This window comes from Melospiza melodia, chromosome 8 (genome assembly GCF_035770615.1).
Source record: "Melospiza melodia melodia isolate bMelMel2 chromosome 8, bMelMel2.pri, whole genome shotgun sequence".
In the NCBI taxonomy this organism is placed as follows: domain Eukaryota; kingdom Metazoa; phylum Chordata; class Aves; order Passeriformes; family Passerellidae; genus Melospiza; species Melospiza melodia.
Window position 1 is genome coordinate 36,741,508 of NC_086201.1, and position 21,450 is coordinate 36,762,957.

The following is a 21,450-nucleotide window of genomic DNA, read 5'->3' on the forward strand; positions in this document are numbered from 1 at the left end:
TGTTTCCTGCTGGAAGCAGCCCTAGCCGTGAACAAACACCAGGGGTGGGCACTGAAACATCCAAGCTGAGGCTTTTTGGGTTCCTTCCTGAAGATGGGAGCACCGCGCACGGAGCTGCCCGGGGTTACTCCAGACAGATGTGCCAGGGGTCCTGGATCCTTCTGGAGCAGCCCTTGGAGACTTGGCAGCCCAGCTCAGCAGCCCTAAAGTGGTGACATCTTTGAGCAATTCACTCGTCTGGGATGTCTGAAGCATTTTTTCCATCCTGAGACCTCGTCCTGGCCCCTGTGGATGGAACTTGGGGAGGGCAGCATCCTGCTCCTGCAGCATGGCCTGAGGGAGAGCTGGGAACGCAGCCACAGCCAGAGAGAAGGGACAATTCCCTCTGAGCAATGACAAACAGGTACAGGGGTTCATCTTCTGCAGACATGGCCTCTTTCCTGAGGAAGGAAGGACTTCAGGAAGGAAGGAAGGGCTTCAGGAAGGAAGGACTTCAGGAAGGATTTCAGAAAGGAAGGACTTCAGGAAGGAAGGAAGTACTTCAGGAAAGATTTCAGAAAGGAAGGACTTCAGGACTTCAGGAAGGACTTCAGGAAGGACTTCAGGAAGGACTTCAGGAAGGACTTCAGGAAGGAAGGACTTCAGGAAGGAAAGAAGGAAGGAAGGAAAAGGACAGTTTTGGGGGAAAGGCTGCAAAAGCCTGCTGGGGCGGCAGGTGCTGACCATGGGAGCAGCAGCCTCCTCTTCTGTCCCTGCCCAGGGGACATTGCCTGCTACACCAGGAATGCTCCATGCTTCCAAAGGGATCCAGACTCACCTGGTGATCCTGACTGGTGGGCAAGATCCCCTTCAGGCCCATTTTGATGGGGGCACTTTAACAAACCTTGCAGCTGCCAGCAGGCACTGGCATTAGCTGGATTTATGGCCAAGCTTTATCTGTTGCCTGCAATTCTAATTTGTGGCTCAAAGGCCATAAAATTCCAAGTTTTCCAGGCAGGGAGAAAAAAAAAGTGACGATTGACTGTTACTGCTGCCTCCTTTTTTTCTTTTTTTCTTTTTTTCTTTTTTTTTTTTTTTCCACTGGAGCTGTTCCTTATGCAGTTGTAACCAAATGGTAACCAAATAGACTCTCTAATGGCCAGAACTGTTTATTCCAAAACAGTATGGATTTTCCATTTGTGATGCAAAAACCATAGGGTGTCACTTTCCCTGCTTGGCATGAAGCAAGGTCAAGCTTTGGGGATGCAGAGAGGATCCTGAGGAAAACTGTCCCTGCCTGAAGGAGAGTCCCTGAGAATTAAACTGCCTTTCACTGTGGGTGAATGATGGATTTTTTTAAAAGCATCCCCAGCCTAAGCTGCAAACCAGCCATTGGTTTCTCAAAGTGAGTATTTATTAGACTCCGCACAGCTCAATGCTTTTTATTCCCACTTAAAAATCTGTTTTTCTTGGTCAAGCCTCCATTTACACTGGAAATGGGATTTTGAAAGGAACTTAATCAATAGCACCCAGCCCACCACATGCCAGGGATGCTTCCTCTGTCATTCCCACATGGAATGACAGAGCCCTGCTGAGCTCCACCTGCTTCCACCCTGCAATTTGGGGGCTATGGAGAGAAGTTCCTCTCCCTCCTGATCCAGGAGAAAATTTGGCAGCATTTTAGAACTCCAAAAACAGTTGCAAAGCTGCAGGAATCCAAAGGAAGGTGGGTGGGGGGAAAGACGGCAGCTCAGAAAAATGGGATTTGTCAAGTGTGGGATTCTCCACATTCCCATGATTTCTGAAAGCCTGGAAAACACTGGCATGTTTACCTTGCAGAAGGGGGTAAAGCATCCGGGCTCTGGTGGATTATTCAGTGCAGGTAAGATCAGGGATTTGGGCTTGGATGTCCAGGAAGGTGTGGAGCAACAGGAAAGCAACACGGGAAAGACCCCACAGAAAGGGCACCCTCAGCAGGAGCAAGGGAGATTTGGGGAAGTTTTTTTGTGATGAGCACCAAGAATGGGAATAAAATGCACGAGAGGAGGGTGGGGCTCCTGGGAAGGAGGCTCAGAGCACATCCCTGGGAATAGGTTAGACCAGGAACGGGGCGAGCATGGGGAGAGCACTGGGCTGGGCTGGGCTGGGCAGAAGAACAGAGTCCAGCCCAGGCACAGCCCAAGGGACCACAAAGCATTTTGGCAAGCAGAGCCTCGCCAGGAGCCAAAGGGCAGAGCAGGGAAGCTTCCTTGCAGGCCAATTACCTCGGCAGGAATCTAAAAGATATTCCCATTGCCTGCGGCCAAGTCTGGTGTTTGTTTGTGTCTGTGTTTATTTCTCAGAGCGTTTCTTTCCCTGCACCCCAGGGAACTGGCTGGATGCAAGCTCTGGCCTTCTCATGGAATAAGAATTAACTCCTGGATCTTGGCAGCACCGGCAAGAGACCGGCTCCTGCTGAATTGCAGCCCAACGCAAGTCCCATGAGCCACAACAGACCCAAAAATCAAGTTCTGCCTGTCCCTCATCTGCCTGGAGACCCAGAAAGCCCAGGGCCCCTCTGTGCCCTGGTTCTGTGCTGCAGCGTGGGGCTCTCAGTGCTGCTTGGGCACCTGCTGTGCCCAGGCCACTCACAACTTGCAGTGCCCACAATCCACGGCTCCTTGTCAACTTTGCAGGTGACCAGAGGGGCGAAAATCAAGAGTGAAGGGTGCAGCAATAAAGTTTGTAGTTTCTCATTGGGCTTTGGAAGTCCTGAACCCATTAAAATCTTCTGGTACAAACTGGTTTTGCTTCTCCAGCGGGCGACGTCACCTTGCACAAAGGGAGGCTCTGACCCATCCTTTGAGCAGCTACTTCTGCTGCTAGGAGAGGGTGAGTAAGAGCTGAAACACGTGGGGACTTCAGCATTCGGGGCCATTTGGTGCAAAATCCTCTCTCCCCGTCCCCAGTGGGGCTAAACCAACGTCAGTGCTCGGCAGCTGCAGGGAAATGAATCGCTGGGTTGGGCTTCCCGCACGCTGCCGGGGTGAATCACAGCCACCAGACGTGGCACTCATCCACGGCAACCAGCCCGGGCTCGGGGAGTCTGGGCACAGAGATGTGATGGAAAAACCCTGAGTTCAAGGAGAAAATGGGCCTGGCTGTGCCCAGGCTTGGGTGTTCCCATGGGATCAGAGGCATGTCAAGCTGGAGAGCTCATGGCTCCATCTCCCATGTGGGATGTGGAAGAGGCCAAGAGGCAGCTTTGGACACTGGGAAGGCAAAATGGTGATGCACTGATGGAGCCACCTGCACAGGGACATGGGGAATCCTGTCAGGAGGAGGGAGCTGTGGGCCTGACCCCTGAGCAGTACTCTGGGCTGTGGAACCAGCTCCATCTGGGAGGAGTGGTGGTCTCAGGAAGCACACGAGATCCATCTGATTTGTAATCTAATCCTCGGGTGACATTCATGGCATGGGAACTGTTTTCCATGGAAACCTATCTGCAGGAGGACATCCATGCCAGATTCCTTGATTTAATCAGCCCATGCAATATCCTCAGTTATGTTCCAACATCTGACCCCTGCTAACCAGACCGGGCACTTCAAAGCCAGGAGAATGTTTTTAGTGCCCAGGAAAAGAACCATGGAATCTCCAGAGCTGGAAGGGACCCACAAGGATCACGGAGTCCAACCCCTGGCCCTGCACAGACACCCCAACAATCCCATCCTGTGCATCCCTGGGAGTGTTGTCCAAACACTCCTGGAGCTCTGGCAGCCTTGGGGCTGTGCCCATTCCCTGGGGAGCCTGGGCAGCGCCAGCACCCTCTGGGGGAAGAGCTTTTCCCTTTAGCTGGATGGACACCATAATTGGGAACCAAAGTGAAAGTCCAGCCAAGACTTTCCAGTGAATTCTGTGCTGGTTCAGAGTGGACATGATGCATTTTCACCATGATTGTGTGGCATTTTGAATGCTGTCTCATGGGAAGCAAGCAGAAACCTGCAGCTGTTCACAGCAGCACAAAGCTCAGAGTTCCAGAAGTCTGAATGTACAAATAATCTCTAATTCTCCTGTTTTTTTGTTTTTGGACAGCACAGAAATATGGGATTTATGTTTACCTGCACCTTTTGGCCTCTCTTGATGCACAGACACAATCACAGAGGGAAGAGGAACAAGGTTCCCAGCAATGGGAACAGTAAAACTTCCTGGCCTTGTTTGCGTTGGCACAGCGGCTTCTGCTGACATCCCTGCATCCTTCACGGTCCACCGTGCATGAAATATCCCGGGTTATCACTGAGCTGAAAGTTGATGGATCCAGCCCAAAATCTGCTGAACACCCAGCAAGAACAACTCCCAGCAAGAGGGACCAGACAGTGTCTCGGGCTGCTGGGTCAAAAATAGCTCCCAATTGTCAGATCTCACAGCTGGCCCGTGGCAAGGGGTGGGTGGGGTGAGATGGGCTCCAAGGTCCCTTCCAGCCCATCAAACCCCACTGGGACTCCAGAATGCTTCAGCTTGGAGAAAGTTTGCACTAATGGAGGTTGGTAATTAAAGGAACTGATACTAAATGGAACTTAGGACAACTGGGAATTCCTGCTTGCCTAATGGTATTTATAGAATTTATTGGTTGCTTGGATGAAGGTGAAGCCTTGAACACCTTCAGACAACAGTATTACGATCTATTTATTACAAAGCCAAATTCCTTTCCAGTTCAGTAAGGTGGACCTGGAGGTGATTGTGCAGGAGACACAGGCACCTTGCACAATCCCAGGGTGTTCCAAGACCTGTCCAGCCTGGCCTTGGACACTTCAGGGATCCAGGGGCAGCCACAGCTTCTCTGAGCAACCTCAGGGCCTCCCCAGCCTCACAGGGAAGAATTCCTTCCCAATATCCCACCTATCCCTGCCCTCTGGCAGTGGGAAGCCATTCCCCCCTGTTCTGGCACTCCAGGTCCCTGTAAACACTCCTTGTGTAAAGATAAGATCAAAAGGATAAAAAATTCCAGAAGCTGTTCCCACACTGATATAAAATGCTCAACAGCTAAAATGATCCCCCAAAAAAGAAATTTTTGGTAAAAACTGCATTGTGTGGGAAGTGAAACAAGGGGCGAACCCATGAATACATCCCAACTGCAAACAAAAGCAGGCTCAGAAACACTCACCAAACAATCCAGCCCACTCCATGTGCCTCCTAAATCTCCCGTGCCTCCAATGGGTACCACAGGCTCTCAATACTGTGAGTGACACCACAACGTGGGGCTAACAGCACTCAGTGCTCTAAAAGCTGTTCCTTAATTTAACTTCCAATTTATGGAGGCATTTTACCATCCTTCAACTCTCATTTTCTCTGAGGAAACACAGGCCCCGCTTTTGCGAAACGTTAAAATAAATGGATGTCGCCAAATTATTAAAATGAAAGGCAAGTGCAGGGTTGGCCAAGCAGATCATGGCTGCAGCCCAGCTTCCCAAATTCCCCGAGCAGCTTTCAGCTGATTGTGGAAAGGCGCCATCAGCGGGAATGCCGTGTCTGCAAGCATCACCTCACCCTGGTATGTTTGGAAAGCTCATGGACAGCCTGTGCCACGGGGAGGGGAGCGTGCACGGCTCGTCCATCATCCTGATGCCTTGAGGGGAGGGGGATGGCTGGGGCCATAAATCAACAAAGCTCTGCTGCTCCATCCTGCCCATCCTGCCTTCATTTATCTCTCCGTGCCGGATCGTGGAATCAGAGAGCGCTGTGGGGTGGAAAAGATCTAAAAACCCGTCCTGTTCCACACCTTCCACGAGGCTGCTCCGAGCCTGGCTTGTCTCACTTTGGGGTTTTCAGAGCCTTTTTAGGAGCAAGGCCGTGGTGGCACACATGGAGTCCTGGCCAGGCAGGCTGGGGCTGGCTGAGTTTCTGTTGGAAAGCTGTGCCGTGCCTCTCACAAACACCAGATGCTGCAGGCCGGGGAAACAAAGAGCACTTTCCTGTAAACAACAGCACACTGCAGCCCTCTGCCAGGCACCAACAATGGGAGCAGCAAAACACGTGAAAAGAGGTGGAAAACAGAGCAGGGCATGCGGGCTGGGGAGAGGAGAAGTGAGGGATGCAGAGGGAAGAATGGGAAAGGTGCTGGATGTAGTTGGGGGAATGGGAAAGGTGCTGGATGGGCTCTGTGGGGGCTGCAGCCTCCTGTCACTGTGCAGGGCTGGGGAGGGCTTGGGCAGCCACTGCCCTCTCCATGAAATGCCAGAAAGTTTGGGTGGGAAGGGATCTTAAAGCCCATCCCATTCCATCCCCTGCCACGGGCAGGGACAACTTCCACTATGCCAGGCTGCTCCAAGCCCTGTCCAGCCTGGCCTTGGACGCTTCCAGGGATCCTGGGGCAACAAGAACTTTTTCCTTCTTCTTCTTTCACAATGCTTTTCTTTCTTTTTCTTCATGGTTGCAAGTTGCAGGGGTCACAAAGAGCTCTTCTGGGAAGGAAGACAAGGCTGGAGGAGCTGATGGAGAACAACAGCAATAAAAAGTAAAATAACTTGGGGCTTCCCCAGCAGTGCCTAGGGAGTGGGAACAACAGATCCTAGAGGAAATGCTTTGAGACTGCCAGAGATTTGGTCAGCTCTCATAGCCCAGAGTGAATATTTGGGCATCACACAGTGCAAGAAGAAATATTTTCCTCGCTGCTGCAGATCTTAGAATGAGATTAACGAGTGTGAGTAATAAGGAACATGTTGCAATGCTGTTATAAAAGCAAGGGCAGGCTCTCAGGTGAGTCTGTCACACAGGAAATTCAGTGAGAGGGGACCAGAAATCACAGCTTGTCTGTCCTGAAGGGCACAAGTAAATAACACGCAATTCCTTTGAACAATTCCACATTTATTGTCCCCAAACTGGCAGCTCAGACACACAGATCTCTCCTGTTTGAGGATAAATCTCCAGTTCCAAGCTGCAGCACAGAAATGGTGTCACTGAACTGTGGGTACCAATTTGGGGTGGCCTGGGGGGAGATGCATGAAGACCTAGGAGGGAGAAACTCCAAATTAGAATAATATCGAGGCTGGAAGTGTTAAAATTTAAGATTAAGGCTTGTTTGGCTTTGTTTTTCATCACAATAACTCCACACCATTTGATCCTTTTCTTCCAATTCAGGAAAAACGATGGTTCTGCCTTCAGAGGAAACACTGGCAGCAGATCAGACAAACATCTCCTGAGTGAAAAAAGCAGGAATCCTAAAAAAGGGACTGTGCCCTTGCCTGGAGGCAGCTGCATGGACTAAATCCTCAGGTACACATGCTAATCCTCAGCAAAAACACAGCAACCAGCAGAAACTCTTGCTGCTCAAGCTTGCGGGGAGTTTTTCAGCGAAAAATGCCGCAAAATAACAAAATTTAAAAAAATATTTTGAGGCATTACATCTACTTGCATGCCAAACTGAGGAGCTGCATTTCCAGAGCGACCAAGGGAGCAGGGGCAGGAGTGAGAGGTTTAAAAAGCCCTCTTCAGCTCGGTGTGGAGGTGGAAAAGATTCAGGACGGCCTGAAGATCCCCCAGGAGGGGCAAGGCAGGAGGTGGCAGCGGCGCTGTCCCTGTAACCCCCAGGCAGGGACCGCGGTTCTCCGGCCCCCTCCAGTGGCTACAGCACAGGGAGAGGCCGGCAGGATCCAGCCTTTCCCAAATCCAGAGCCATCCTGCTCCTTGTTCGGGCTGCAGGTGGATCCACCTGCCCGCAGGTCTGATCCCAAACCATTCTGACCCTGGGAAAAGCCAACAGGCGCCGCTGGGCACTTCTGGAAGTGGCGTTTTGTCCCCTCTCTGGTGTCCTGACACAGTTTTCTTCACTGGAAGAGGAAGGGCTAAAAAGGTGCTGTAACTCAAGCTGGGGTAAAAAAGGGCTTTACTTGACTCCAGGGATTGAAGAACAAGAAACAAGCAAACAAACAAAGCTCCAAAACCAACCAAAAAAACACTTCAACCCAACAGATGCCTTTCCCCCACCCTTTGCAAAATGAGCAGGAAATTATATTTGCATCCCAGCTACCAGCATCCCATGCCCTGGAAATTCTCCACGAACAACAAAAACAAGGAAGTCAATGTGAAAGGACAGCTTTGGAGCAGCTTGGCTGATTCCAGACCTGGTTTGGTTCTTCAAGCATTTGCCAAATCTTCTTACCCTGGCTCATTCAAGCTTCCAGCAAGGCCAGGCCATGCAGACTTTATATATACTGCACAAATATAATGAGCATTTTTCAATGCATGGGATGTACACTGCAGGAATGTTTAATTTGCCACCCCACAGCTTCACAAAACTCAATTTTTACTCACTCAATTATCTGAGCATGTCCCATGGACAACATGGGAAAAAACACCTGTACGAAATGGCTTGCTTTGCTGCATAGGAGGGAATGGTGAAGTCCAAGCAAAGGCAAAAAGAAATGCAGTTTATATAGTGTGAAAGGATAGAAAGGCATCAATTATTGAGATTTCATACTGCAAGACTATTGTTCTCTGGGTTTAAAAGGACAGGGTAAGGCACAGGATGCAGGGTTTTGCCCTACAGGACAGGACAATGAAGTCTATGAATATCCTGAATCTATTTCAAGATTATTATCTCTCTATAGTGAAAATTCCAAATTCTCTGTGTATCACACCAGCTCAGCAAAGCTGGGTTTAAGTAGCCACAGCAACCAATCTCCACAGGGACTTCATTCCAACAGAATCCTGTGCACTTACAGCTTAATTTCATGTGAGTTGTGCCCAGGTTGGACTCATTCCAGGCCCTCAAGCCAAGGGTTTGGCCATTTCCAGAAGCAAAGTCCCTCAGTGAAGACGGAAGTTGGATGGATGATCCAGGCACTCCAAAGCCTTGATTCTGCACATCTCCAAGCCACTGATGAACCTCAGGCTGGTTTGCTGCTGGGGTAGAAGAACCATCCTTGGACCAAGAGATATTCATGCTCAGGGGAATCCTTTGGGTGGGATCTCTAATTAACATTGCAACAGGCTCAGCTTTAATTACACACCAGACTTACATCAATCACTGAGTTGAGTCCAAGCTCTCAATTTTCTTTGGGCCACCCTCTGACATTCCCACTGAGGAGTATCAGCTCATTCACTGCAGCTCTTTCCAGGTGGAACCACCACCCAGAGGGGGCTGAGCACAGGAACAGGGAATGGTCCCAGGCTCCAGGAGCATTTGGACAATGCCCTCAGGGGTGCACAGGGTGGGATTGCTGGGCTCTCTGTGCAGGGCCAGGAGCTGGACTGGATGATCCTTGTGGCTCCTTCCAGCTCTCCCCACATCCATGCTACCACATCCACCCCATACCACAAACCAACTACAAATCCAACCCTAAAAGCTGTTCCTGTGGCACTTTCTCAAGCCAGCCCATCTCATTCTCTGCCTCCCCACACTGGAGCTCAGGAGCACAGTGAGCTCCTGCAAACCATTATGGATCCCCCAGCCAGGTGCCAAGAGGCTTTACAACCTGTTTGCATCGCCCAGGCATGTTCACACCTCTATAAAGCCAGTGCACAACTCGCTGCCAGCGCTGGGAAAACCAAAACCAGCTGCAGGCCTGGGAAGGGAACGGTGCAGAACTGCCCCTCCTCACCTGCCCACAGCTCCACATCCACTGCACCTCACCTGGAGAAGGTCTGGAAACATCCTCTGCTTTGGTTGGATTTTCCATTTATTTATGCCTCTGGGAAAAGAACATTTTGGAACCAACATTGAGGCCTACAGGGTCCAGGGACAGGGCTTGGAGCAACCCAGGATAGTGGAAGGTGTCCCTGCCCATGACCTAGGTGAGCTTTAAGGTCCCTTCCAACCCAAACCAAGCTGGGATTCTCTGATCTTTAAGGTCACATGTGGAAAATTACCTTTGCCAGCTGCATGAGCACGGGGAGAAGAGCTAGCAAAGAAAAATCATCCAAAAAAATATTAACTTATAACACAGTGACTTTACTTGAATCAGAAAAGTTAAAGCAAGTGCCAATTATCACCTGAGATTTTTCCCAAGATCCTAAGGCATCATCATCTCTATCCTTCTAAAGTTGCTATTTTGACAAGGATTCCTCTGCACTGAGCACATCACTGGCTGACCCTGAGGTGCCAACAAAAGGCTGCTGAATCCCTGCAGAATTGACTCTTCTGGGAGTTTGTGGCATGAAGAGGCACTGGAAGTCAAAGGAGCCCAGGCTGCTGCATGCAACACTGTGATTGGAAGCACAAAATCTCCCAACTCCTCAAAATAAATCCCTTTTTTCTCCCTTTTCCATGATGCAAACAAAACAGACCCATTACGTGGATCTGGGTGGGTTTTCTCTGCTCTTACCATGGGATATGGATTAAAATGTAGGTAGGAACTTCTGGTTTGATGGGAAAAAGAGTAAAGTAAGGACACTTTCCCCACACAGAAATGCCACAGAGACCCCAGGTGTGTGTGTGTGTGACACAGATCAGTAACAGAGGTTACACATTTGCCAACAGCTACAGGATATATTGTATTTGCTCCAGCAACACCCACACACGTTTAGCAGCCTCTCCCCAAGGAGATAAGACACTGAATCACACTGCACCCTAAATCTGGAGGAGAAAAAACAATCCACAGGAGCAGGGAATTATGTGCACTCCATGAAGGAAAAAGAGGCAGGAATGGCACCTGGCTCTGTCAGGGCACTCATTTACCAAGTCACACTGTCCCCAAAAGCAGCCAGCTGCCCCTTAACTGTTTTCATGGAGTAAAAATTGTTTAATGGGGTCAGGGATGGGAAGGCTGTGGATCAGATCCAGGCGGGATTTGCCAAGGATTCTCCGCACTGCTATGCGGCACAGGGACAAGAGGCTCCGGGCGCGGCCTGCAAGGAAAAACACAGGGAACATTACTGGGGAAACAGAGAGGGAGAGCAGCAACACAGAGGCAGGGAGGGAGAGCTGAGTGAGCACAAATCCTGCCTCGTGAGGAGGTCAAACCTCCTGGGTTTGGAGCAATTTCCAACTGCATGGGCAGGCTGGAAGGGCTGGAGAGCACAGAGGCCATCACAGCAAAACCTGAGGGAGCAGCTGGAGTTGTGCCAGGGCGGGGGGTTTAGGTTGGGTTTTAGGAAAAGGTTCTTCCCCCAGAGGGAGCTGGGCACTGATCAGGCTCTCCAGGGAATGGGCACAGCCCCAAGAGCTCCAGGAGGGTTTGGACAACGCTCTCAGGGTGGGATTGTTGGGGGGTCTGTGCAGGGCCAGGGGTTGAGCTGGATGATCCCTGTGGATCTCTTCCAACTCCACTGTTCTATTTGGACCATTTTTAAATTATGTCAAAAGCACTGACGGCCAGCTCAGGCCTCATCCCAACTTTCTTTTGAGGGCTTCCTTTGAGTCCATGGAGAGCTCTTTCAGCACAGCGATGGTATGAATCAACATGCTCCTGAATCAACATGGTGGTGCCTGTGTTGATTCAGGAACTGGACCTCCATGGCATCACTCCATTATCCCATACGCTCCACCTGAGGAGCCCCATTTGCCTCCTAAACCCAGGCCTAATGGAACTCCAGCTTGTGTGAGCCTCCCTCCTCAGAATCCCAGGCAGGTTTGAAAACCAGGCCCATGCAAAGCTGAGCAATCTGGGGATGTAAATTGTATCCCACAGCCTGAATCCCTTTGAAATTTCTCTGGAGTTCAAGAGGGAAACCCCACTTGCACCGCTGGTGCCAAGCTGTGGCCTTCACCAGGTGGGTTTCAAAGGTGCTGCACTTCATCTCCATCTGAGCTTCCTCCTGCCCCTTTTTACCACTGTTTGTGGCTTTCCTTCCCAACCAGTCTGTCCAGATCAAACTCCCTCCTGGATCCAGAGCCCAGGGTCACACAGGAACACCTGGGACACACCTGTGTGGCTCTGGAGAGCTGGTGATCCACAGCTCCAAAACCCAGCTCAGATAGGAAAAGGCAATGCAAGAGAGGTGGGAGAGATGAAAAAGGCGGAGTAACAGAGGTCGGGCTGCTGGAGGACTCAAGAAGGGAAAATAAGGAAAAAAGGTACAAAATGCAACAGGGGAAAAGGAGGGAGAGGAGAAGTCATTAATGCTTTGTTTGTCAGCTTGTTAGACCCCACTGAAGCGGGGGAAGTGAGGACTTGAAGTGAGGACGCCAACACAGCTCAAACAACCCCTCCAAAGCGCTCTCCCACACCCACACCACCGCTCTGGGAGCCCCAACCCCACTCACCCCTCGCCTCTTTGAACACCTCCAGCGCCTCGGCGTTCACCTTGACCCTGCCCGTGGCCTCGAGCCCCAGGGCCTCCACCTTGACGAGGTTGAGATCGGCGCCGAAGTCGACGAGCAGGCGCACGAAGGCGGGCTCGCAGCCGTGCCGCAGCACGGCGTCCAGCACGCACACGGGCGAGCCCCGCGAGAAGCCCTGCACGTTGATGGGCCCGCAGCAGTTGAAATCCGGGTCGGCTCCCGCCTGGAGCAGCAGGCGGAAGCAGGGCAGGTTGTGGTAGGCGGCGCTGATGTACAGGGGACACACCACCAGCGTGGTCAGCGGCCGCAGCGCCTGCCCCGCTCCCGCGCGACGCCGGCTGGTGGTTCACGTCCACGTCCGCGCCGTACCTGCGCCAGGGAAAGGGAGGGAAGGTTGGGAATGGCAAGGGATGAGGCTGAGGGACACGGAGAGAGAACCGCTGGAACTCGCCCGTCCCTTTTGGAAAGGGACCTAGGGGTGCTGGTTGACAGCTGGTTGAATATGAGCCAGCAATGTGCTGTGACGGTGTTCACAGGGGCCTTAGGATGAGGGAAGAGATGAGGATCTGACTCCATGTTTCAGAAGGCTTGATTTATTATTTTATGATAGACATTACATTAAAACTATATTAAAAGAATAGAAGAAAAGGTTTCATCAGAAGGCCAGCTAAGCTAAGAACAGAAAAAAAAGAATGATAACAAAAGGCAGCTGTCTCAGACTCTGTTCGAGACAGCTGGGCCTTGATTGGCCATTAATTATAAACATCCAAGATGGGCTAATCAAAAATCTACCTGATGCATTCCACAGCAGCAGACAATCATTGTTTACATTTTGTCCCTGAGGCCTCTCAGCTTCTCAGGAAGAAAAAATCCTAAGGAAAGGACTTTACATGAAAAGATGTCTGCAACAATGTGTCTTGGTGGCCAAGAAGGCCAATGGCTCCTGCCTGCACTGGCTTGCCCTCCTGGTGGATTGTTTGGGTTTGCATGTCCAGGTTTTGGTGGTGGGAGGGTACAGGGATGGTATTTTCAGAAGCTTCCTGTCGCAGACATCTTTCATGGAAAATCCTTTCCTTAGGATTTTTCCTCCTGAGAAGCTTTGAGGCCTCAGGAACAAAATGTAAACAATGGTTATCTGCTGCTGTGGAATGCAACAGGTGCATCTGTGATTGGTCTCATGTGGTTGTTTCTAATTAATGGCCAATCACAGTCAGCTGACTCAGACAGCCGAGCCACAAACCATTGTTATCAATCCTTCCTATTCTATTCTTAGCTAGCCTTCTGAGGAGAACCTTTCTTCTATTCTTTTAGTATAGTTTTAATGTAATATATATCATAAAATTTTAAATCAAGCCTTCTGAAACATGGAGTCAAATCCTCGTCTCTTCCCTCAACCTGAGACCCCCGTGAGCACCATCACAGCTTCCCCCTTGAGAAGGAGGGAAGGTGGTTTTGAAGATTGATTCCACTTCTCATTACCCTGCTCTGATTTTGTGTGGCCAGCAGGAGCAGGGAGGTCATTCCTCCCCTGTACTCAGCACTGCTGAGGGCACACCTCGAGTGCTGTGTCCAGCTCTGGCCCCTCAGTTTGGGAAGGATGTTGAGATGCTTGAGCACATCCAGAGCAGCGCAACGAGGCTGGTGAGGGGCTGGGAACACAAACCCTGTGAGGAATGTTTGAAGGAGCTGGGGCTGTTTAGCCTGGGGAAGAAGAGGCTCAGAGGTGACTCATTGCTCTTTACGCCTTCCTGAAGGGAGGTTGCAGACAGGTGGGGTTGGTCTCTCCCACAGGGCAGCACTGACAGAACCAGAGGATACAGTCTGAAGCCATGTCAGGGAAGGGATAGGTTGGATATTTTCACCAAAAGAAAAAAATTTTCACTAAAAGAATAATAAAGTACTGGAATGCTCTTCCCAGGGAGGTGGTAGAATCACCATCTCTGGATGTGTTTTAAAAAAGGCTGGACATGGCACTTGGTGCTAGAGTCAAGGTGAGGTGTGAGGGCACAGGTTGGACTCAATGATCTTGGAGGTCTCTTCCAACGTCATTATTCTGAGATTCTGTGATCCCTACCCTCAGATGGGCCTGGCAGCACTTCTGCGTGGGGACAACAGTGTGACATCCCAGAAGCAAAGATGCTGCTCTCCCCACAACAGCCCAGGATTTGGAGCGAGGAGGAGCAGCGACATCCTCGCCCTCCTGGTGGATTGGGTTTGCATGGCCAGGTTTTGGTGGTGGGAAGGTACAGAAGCTTTCCCCTTGAGAAGGAGGGACAGGGTGGGGGAAGATGTTTTTTTAAGATTGATTCCACTTCTCATGACCCCGCTCTGTTTCTATTAAGGATAAATTAAACTGATACCCCTGAGTTGAGTCTGTTTTGTCCGTGACGGTGTTTAGTGAGCGATCTCTCCCCTTCCTTATCTCCCCTACTTCTTATCTCTCCCATTCCTTATCTCGACCCAGGAACTTTTAGCTGTATTTTCTCTCCTCTCGTGCCTTGGCACCAGGGATGGCTCAGCCCCGAGCCAGCACCACGTAATGCTGGATGCTAATGAGCTGCCTGGGGAGCAGGGATGTTTCCAGATGACTCCACTGAAGAGGGAGGCTGAAATAACTTTCCCTACCAGGACAAAAACGGGCCAAAAAAGCAACACAGGCGCTCGATCCTAAACAGCAGGGAAATAGAAACAGGAACCTGCACTCCAGAGTGAAACATCCATGACAAACCCCTGCTCCCAAAGGAGCTGGAGGGGCTGGAATCCACTGGGGATTCCCTCAGACAGTAATTCCATGTACCTCGCATGCAGCTTGGATGGGAAGGAGGAGGAAAACAGCACAATCCCTAAGGAATAGCTGGTTTTAATCCAAAGCACTGTCTGTTCTACCCACAGAGGGAGAAAAGGTTCCTTCACCCACCAGTTTCTCTCCCCAGGTTTTTCCTGGACAGCATGATATTCCTTTCAGGAGTTCACATAAAACTAAGGAAAATACCTGGGGACAAATCCTACCTCAAAGCAGGCACGGTTCTTGGTGAAACCAACGGGGACTGCTCCCCATCTGACAAATATTTAACCAAATCCTGCAGTTCTGAGCATGGCAAGAGCCTCATTCCAGCTAAGCACAGCCAGAACAAGGGCTGAGAGACTCCTCTAAGAGCTGCAAATGGCACAAAGTGTATTTTCCCCTTTAAAATCAGATTACACAAGCATTTGGACAGTTATCTGTGCTGCTCTGGGACTTCCACAGGGCTGTTTAAAGGCTGCTGCCTCCTGAGCAGACAGCAGATCTCTCTCCATTCCAGTCCTTTCTTCCCCCATTATTACCATCAAAATTCTCAGTGGAAGGCCTCAATTCAAAGTTTCAAACCCCAAATTCTGCTTTTGGCAGGGTCAGGCATGCACCTGAGGGATGGGGGTGATTTGGCAGCTTTTCCCCAGTTTTAACCTGGCAAAAGGACCTCTCATCCTTGCTACCCTCAGTTCCACTGCAGGCAGCAGTGGATCCCACCACAGCATGTTCCCAAATTATCAGGAATGCCATTTATACACCCTGGCATCACAACTCTAAATATTTCCAGCAGCCTCCCAGTAAAATCGATCCCCATTCCATAGCCATGTGTGGATTTACTGCTCATGGATGGGATTTCACCTCTTGCTTGCTTCAGCACTTGCAGGAATGCTCAGGGATCCCAACAGGATTTTCAAACCAGGTGATGTTTACACACCTGCAGCACACCTGACTGGGTTCAGGTTCTCTCAAAATATTCCCTCCCATCTCAGGAAAAGTGTCTTCCTCGTTGCACTCTCCCTGCCAGATCCTGTAGATGTAACATTTTGAAAATCCCTGTAACATAAAGGCTGCATTTTTCACTAAGTAACTCTGCACAGATCTCTGAAACCCCTACTCTGAGATATTTGAAATTTTGGGCAATCTGACAATTTGGTATTAGCTTAGCAGCCTTGGGAGAGACATTGCCTAATAAAAAGAGGTTGGAAAAACTCCAGTTAATTTTTAATCCTGAAAGTTGTCCAAAATCTTGCTTTTAATATTGCTGGTGAGCTATCCCAAGGAGCAGACACATAAATCAAGGCACCAGCTCTCCCTGCGCTGCTGAAATACCATTTGCTACATTTCACCCTGCCTGGGTGGAGAGAGCAGGGGAGATTTTTGGTAATGCAGCGAGTTGAACCCTGTATCAACAAGCCTGTGCTGATGGGAACATCCTCCTCTCAGCTTGTTGGGAAAGGAGCAAGGAGGGGGGATTATCTCCCCTTCTTCCTCCAAGCTGTACTTGCATGAAAATTCCAAAAAGGAAGAAAATCCCCAAGGACTTTGAGTATTTTCCTATTCAAATCCTTTTGTTATTTTCTAGCATTTGAGGTCATCAAAGGGATTCCTTCAATTTTCTTCTCTTTCACTGCTTCTCCCTACAACCTACATTTTTCCCATTATGATTCCTTATTATTTGGCATCCGTGGCCCACACAGCTGTCCAGAACAATCCCTTGGACAGAAATCTTCCCATTTAAAAAGAAGGAATAATCAGGGCATGCCACAGAAGGAGCAATTCAAGTTCCCACAGCCTCCTGCTACAACTTGAACCCTGCTGGTGCTGCCTGAGGGAAAACCCAGCACCCAGTTTTTTTGGGGAATCCACCTCCCTTGCAACTCCAGTCAGGGGTGTGGTGGAAGTGGGGAGGGATTGCAAGGTTTGGATGTGACTGGATGGCAGGCTCAGAACCGGAGACTTGGATTGGAACAGGTGGGAACAGCTGTCACAGACATCTTCTCATGAAAAATCATTTCCTTAGGATTTTTTCCTCCTGAGAAGCTGAGAGGCCTCAGGAACAAAATGTAAACAATGGTTATCTGCTGCTGTGGAATGCAACAGGTGCATCTGGGATTGGCCCATCTTGGATGTTTACAATTAATGGCCAATCACAGTGAGCTGGCTCAGACAGAGAGTCCCAGCCACAAACCTTTGTTATCATTCATTCCTTTCTTTTCTTAGCCAGTCTTCTGATGAGAATCTTTTCCTCCATTCTTTTAGCATAGTTTTAATGTGATATATTTCATAAAATAATAAATCAAGCCTTCTGAAACATGGAGTCAGATCTCCCTCTCCTCCTTCAACATAAGACCCCTGTGAACACTGTCACAAACAGCCCGTGACGGGAAATCCAAGGACGTCCCTTTGGGCGCCTCTCCTCTCCAATCCAAGAGGCGTGGAGGCTGCAGAGATGGGAGCCCCGGAAAGGTGCAAGCTGTGGGAACAGGTGAGGAGGGAAGGGCACCCCAAAGGAGCAGCAGGGGGAAAGGGAGAGGCAGCCCCATCTCTGACCTGATGAGCTCCTGCAGGATGTCGGCGCGCCCCACCCGTGCCGCGTGGTACACCGGGGTGCTGCGGTGGTGCCGGCTCCCGTTGGGGTCAGCGCCGGCCTTCAGCAGGATCTTGGCACACTCCAGGTGCCCGTTGACCACGGCCACGTAGAGAGCCGTCTGCCCCTTGACGTCCACCAGGTCGATCTGGGCCCCCTTGCGCAGCAGGAAGTCGACGCAGGGCCCGTGGCCGGCGGTGGCGGCAATGCGCAGCGGCGTGCAGGGCAGCCAGCCGCAGCACCACACCGACTTCTCGTTGATCCGGCTGCCAGGGAGGGGATAGAACACAGTCAGGGCAGCCCCATCCCCTCCAGGAGGGTGCCCTCTGGGAGCTTGGGCACGGCCCAGGCTCCCCAGGGAATGGGCACAGCCCCACGGCTGCCAGAGCTCTGGAAGCGCTTGAACAGCGCTCTCAAGAATGCTCAGGGTGGGGTTGTTGGGGTGTCTGTGCAGGGACAGGGGTTGGGCTGGGTGATCCTGTGGGTCCCTTCCACTCAGGATATGATTCTCTGATTTCTGGCACTTTCAGCAGCTCCTCTCAATCACCTCACAGATGCTGCCTGGACGGGTGAAGCAGAGCAGTGCTTGGATTGTGAGCTTTAGTTGTGCGAGGGGCTGCACAAACCCTGCCTCAAAAATCATCTATAAAAAAAAACCAAAACAACCTCTCCCTTCTGTCCCTTTTTAAAGGGAGATGTCCCAAACTGGTAACCCAGAGAAGCTGTGCCTGCCCCATTCCTGGAAGTGTCCAAGCCCAGGCTGGACAGGGCTTGGAGCTACCTGGAAGGTGTCCCTGCACGTTTCAGGGTTAGGATTAGGATGAGGCTTTCAGGTCCCTATCTGCCTCCCAATTCAAAGACATCACTTCTCTGCTCACTCCATCACCTGTTGAATGGAGCTGCGGGCCCCACCCTCCTCTTCCTGTCAAACTCTGCTTTTTCCCCCAAAAAAACCCTCAGCCCAGGGGTCCCAAGAGCCCCAGCTGCCCAGGTAGCAGAGAGAAGGGCTAGCTCGTAGTCATTTTTTGCTGAAATAACACCTTTTTTCTTTTTTTTTTTTTTTTTTTTTTTTTGAGGCTGGGAGACATTTAGCACTCTAAGCAGATTTCCCCATGATGCAGGAAAATTAATTAACCATCCCCACAGTCACAGGGTTAGCACTGGGCAGATTTTGTAACATGGGGTGTTCCAGGTTTATAGTTGATTGTAATCCCTTTTGTATGTTTTCCCCATTATCCGTAGGCTCCCGTTTTCCTGGTATCACATTCCTATCCTGATCTGCAAAGAGTTCATGCACAGCTGCCACAGCCTCACGAGCAGCTGTGAGATTTGCCTCCTGGGAAACCACGGGAATGATCTGGGGGAAAGCGGAGCATCCTCTCACCCTGATACCTCTCCCATAAAAACCCCCATCTCTGGAATTGTCCAAGGCCAGGCTTGGAGCAACCTGGGATAGCAGAAGGTGTCCCTGCCCATGGCCGAAGGTGGGATAAGACGAGCTTTAAGGTCCCTCCTACCCAAACCATGCTATGAAAAAACTGGATGAGACGGGGGTCACCAAAAGGAGCAGGCTGTGGGGACAGCAAGGACATCCTAGGAATCACCTCTCCCCAAAACCAGCGGATGGGATGGGAGCCCCCAAAAGATGCAGGCTGTGGGAACAGTGGGAAGAACACCCCCGACACCTCTCACAAGGAAAAGAGCTGAGATGGGAGCCCCCAAAAGCTGCAGGCTGTGGGAAGAACACCCCGATGCCTCTCAGAACAAAAAGGGCTGAGATGGGAGCCCCCAAAAGGCGCAGCTGTGAGGACGGCGAGCGCAGCATCCTCCCTGACACCTCTCCCACAGAAACCCCCATGCCTGGAAGTGTCCCAGGCCAGGCTGGACGGGGCTTGGCGCACCCTGGGACGGGGGCAGGTGTCCCAGGGTGGCACTGGATGCTCTTTAAGGTGTGTGTGGCAGGCGTGCCCACCTCTGGAAGCTCTCGTCCTGCAGCAGGCTGCGCAGCGTGGGCAGGTCCCCCACGAAGGCCGCGTCGTGCAGCCGGGTGTCCTCGCAGTGCTCCAGCGGGTGGTCGCAGAACTGCTCCCGCAGCCACTCCTTCAGGTTGCGACCTGCACTGGAGAGAGGCACACGGCGGGTCAGAAAGGGCTGGCAAAGCCCGGCGACCCCGCTGTCCCCCGGCACCCCCCTGCCCACGGTACCTGCCCGGGGCGGGCGCGTCCCCGCCCTCCGCCATCGCGCCCCGCCGGCCCCGCTCTCTCGCCCTGCCCCGGTCCTTCCCTCGGCTCCTCCTTCCCGGCCTCCCTGCCCGGCCTGATTGGCCCCGCTGCGCTTCCTGATCCCCTTAAGGTGGATCCTCCCCGCGGCCTCGCCTCCCTCAGCCGCTCCATCCCGGCCCGGCCCGGCCCGGCCGCTGGGTCCCCTCAGGGCGCGGCGGCTCCCGCCGGGACAGCGGGGTAGGGCCGGACAGCTTCCCGCAGCTTTTGTGGGCTCCTTTCTCCCCGTTTCTGGTCATTTCACCGATCTTATCTCGGTTTTCCCGCAGCGCAGCTTCCGGCATCTTCGCTTGGAAGGGGTCCGCAAGCATCCTGCAGTGCAACCCTGCCCAGGACAGCCCAACAAGGCAGCCTCAGGGCCGTGCCCATTCCCTGGGGAGACTGGGCAGTGCCAGCACCCTCTGGGGAAAGAACCTTTTCCTGATCTCCAATTTAAACCTCCTCTAAGCTCCAGCCATTCCCTCAGGTGCTGTCCCTGTCACAGAGAGCAGAGATTGGAGCTGTGCCTCGGGAGGAAGATGCAGGCCATGCTGAGATCTCCTCCTCCTCTTCTCCAGCTGAACAAACCAAGTTCCCTCAGCTGTTCCTCATCCCTTCGCCATCTTCCTGACATTTCTTTGAACACTCTCTAAGAGCTTTATATGCTTATAATAGTTCTACAAGCGTTTAAAGCACACCCTCGCCTTCTAAGCGCACATTTTCGAGTCTCCAGTGGCAGCAGGGAATGGTGGTCATCCATCCATCCATCCATCCATCCATCCATCCATCCATCCATCCATCCATCCATCCATCCATCCATCCATCCGTCCATCCAGGCTCTGGCTGCAAACACGGTTTCCTGTGCCTGTTGTACTCTGGGTTTGAGGAACACGCAGGAGAGAGGCACAATCTGCAAACCCAACCCGTTCCTGCTGGAACATCAGGAGGGGATGGGATTGATGGGAATTTCGATCCTCTAGCACTGCCACCTTCCCCCTGCCTGCAGTCCTTAATACCACTGAGTGAGGCACACCCAGGCAATTCCTGGCTTGGTTTCTAATCCAAATTTACCGATGCATCCAGAGGCTCTGTGTGCCCCACTCTGGGCAGGGAAGCAGCCATACACATCCCATTCCCTGCTGCATCCCTTACCCATTTAATGGGAATACATTTAATGAGCTCCCTCAGCTCCAGGGAAATAAAGGGATGGATAAACAGGACAGACAAAGCTGGGGTTGCTCATGGTTTTGAAGTTCCTTCAGTTCTTGCTTCAATGAAGGCAGAAAGTTCTTACAGATCATATCCCAGGATATTTTCCAGCAGTTTGTCTCCTGAAGTAGGCTTTGATTCTCTATTTTTATTTTTTTTTAACTTTTCCTTAAATGCAGGTGAAGACCAGCCCATCCCAAGTTGTCCTGACGAGTTCTTGTACAGTGGTGGTGAGAGGGAGTGACTGTGCAGCCTCAGCCTCCAGCTCTGGGAATCCATAGGTGTTTAAGAGAAATCCCACGGGAAATGCACTAAACTCTGCCAATTTATATCACTCCAAGTGGCTGCAGTGGGGAAGTGGAAATTTGCACACCCTTCTCCATTTGGTGAAGACACCTAGAAAATGCTTTTTCCATGTCTGGAGAAATCC

The 21,450-nt window shown here is 51.4% G+C and overlaps 1 protein-coding gene across 1 annotated transcript; it reads right to left on the minus strand.

The window, feature by feature from the left end:
* Positions 1-9,883: 9,883 nt before the first annotated feature.
* On the minus strand, positions 9,884-19,831 carry ASB1 (ankyrin repeat and SOCS box containing 1). Its single transcript, XM_063162704.1, is given in 6 exon segments — positions 9,884-10,800; positions 12,158-12,491; positions 12,493-12,544; positions 17,517-17,819; positions 19,526-19,672; positions 19,758-19,831. Coding segments are annotated over 6 exon segments (1,005 nt in total). The 5' UTR covers positions 19,793-19,831; the 3' UTR covers positions 9,884-10,666.
* Between the last annotated feature and the right edge of the window lie 1,619 nt (positions 19,832-21,450).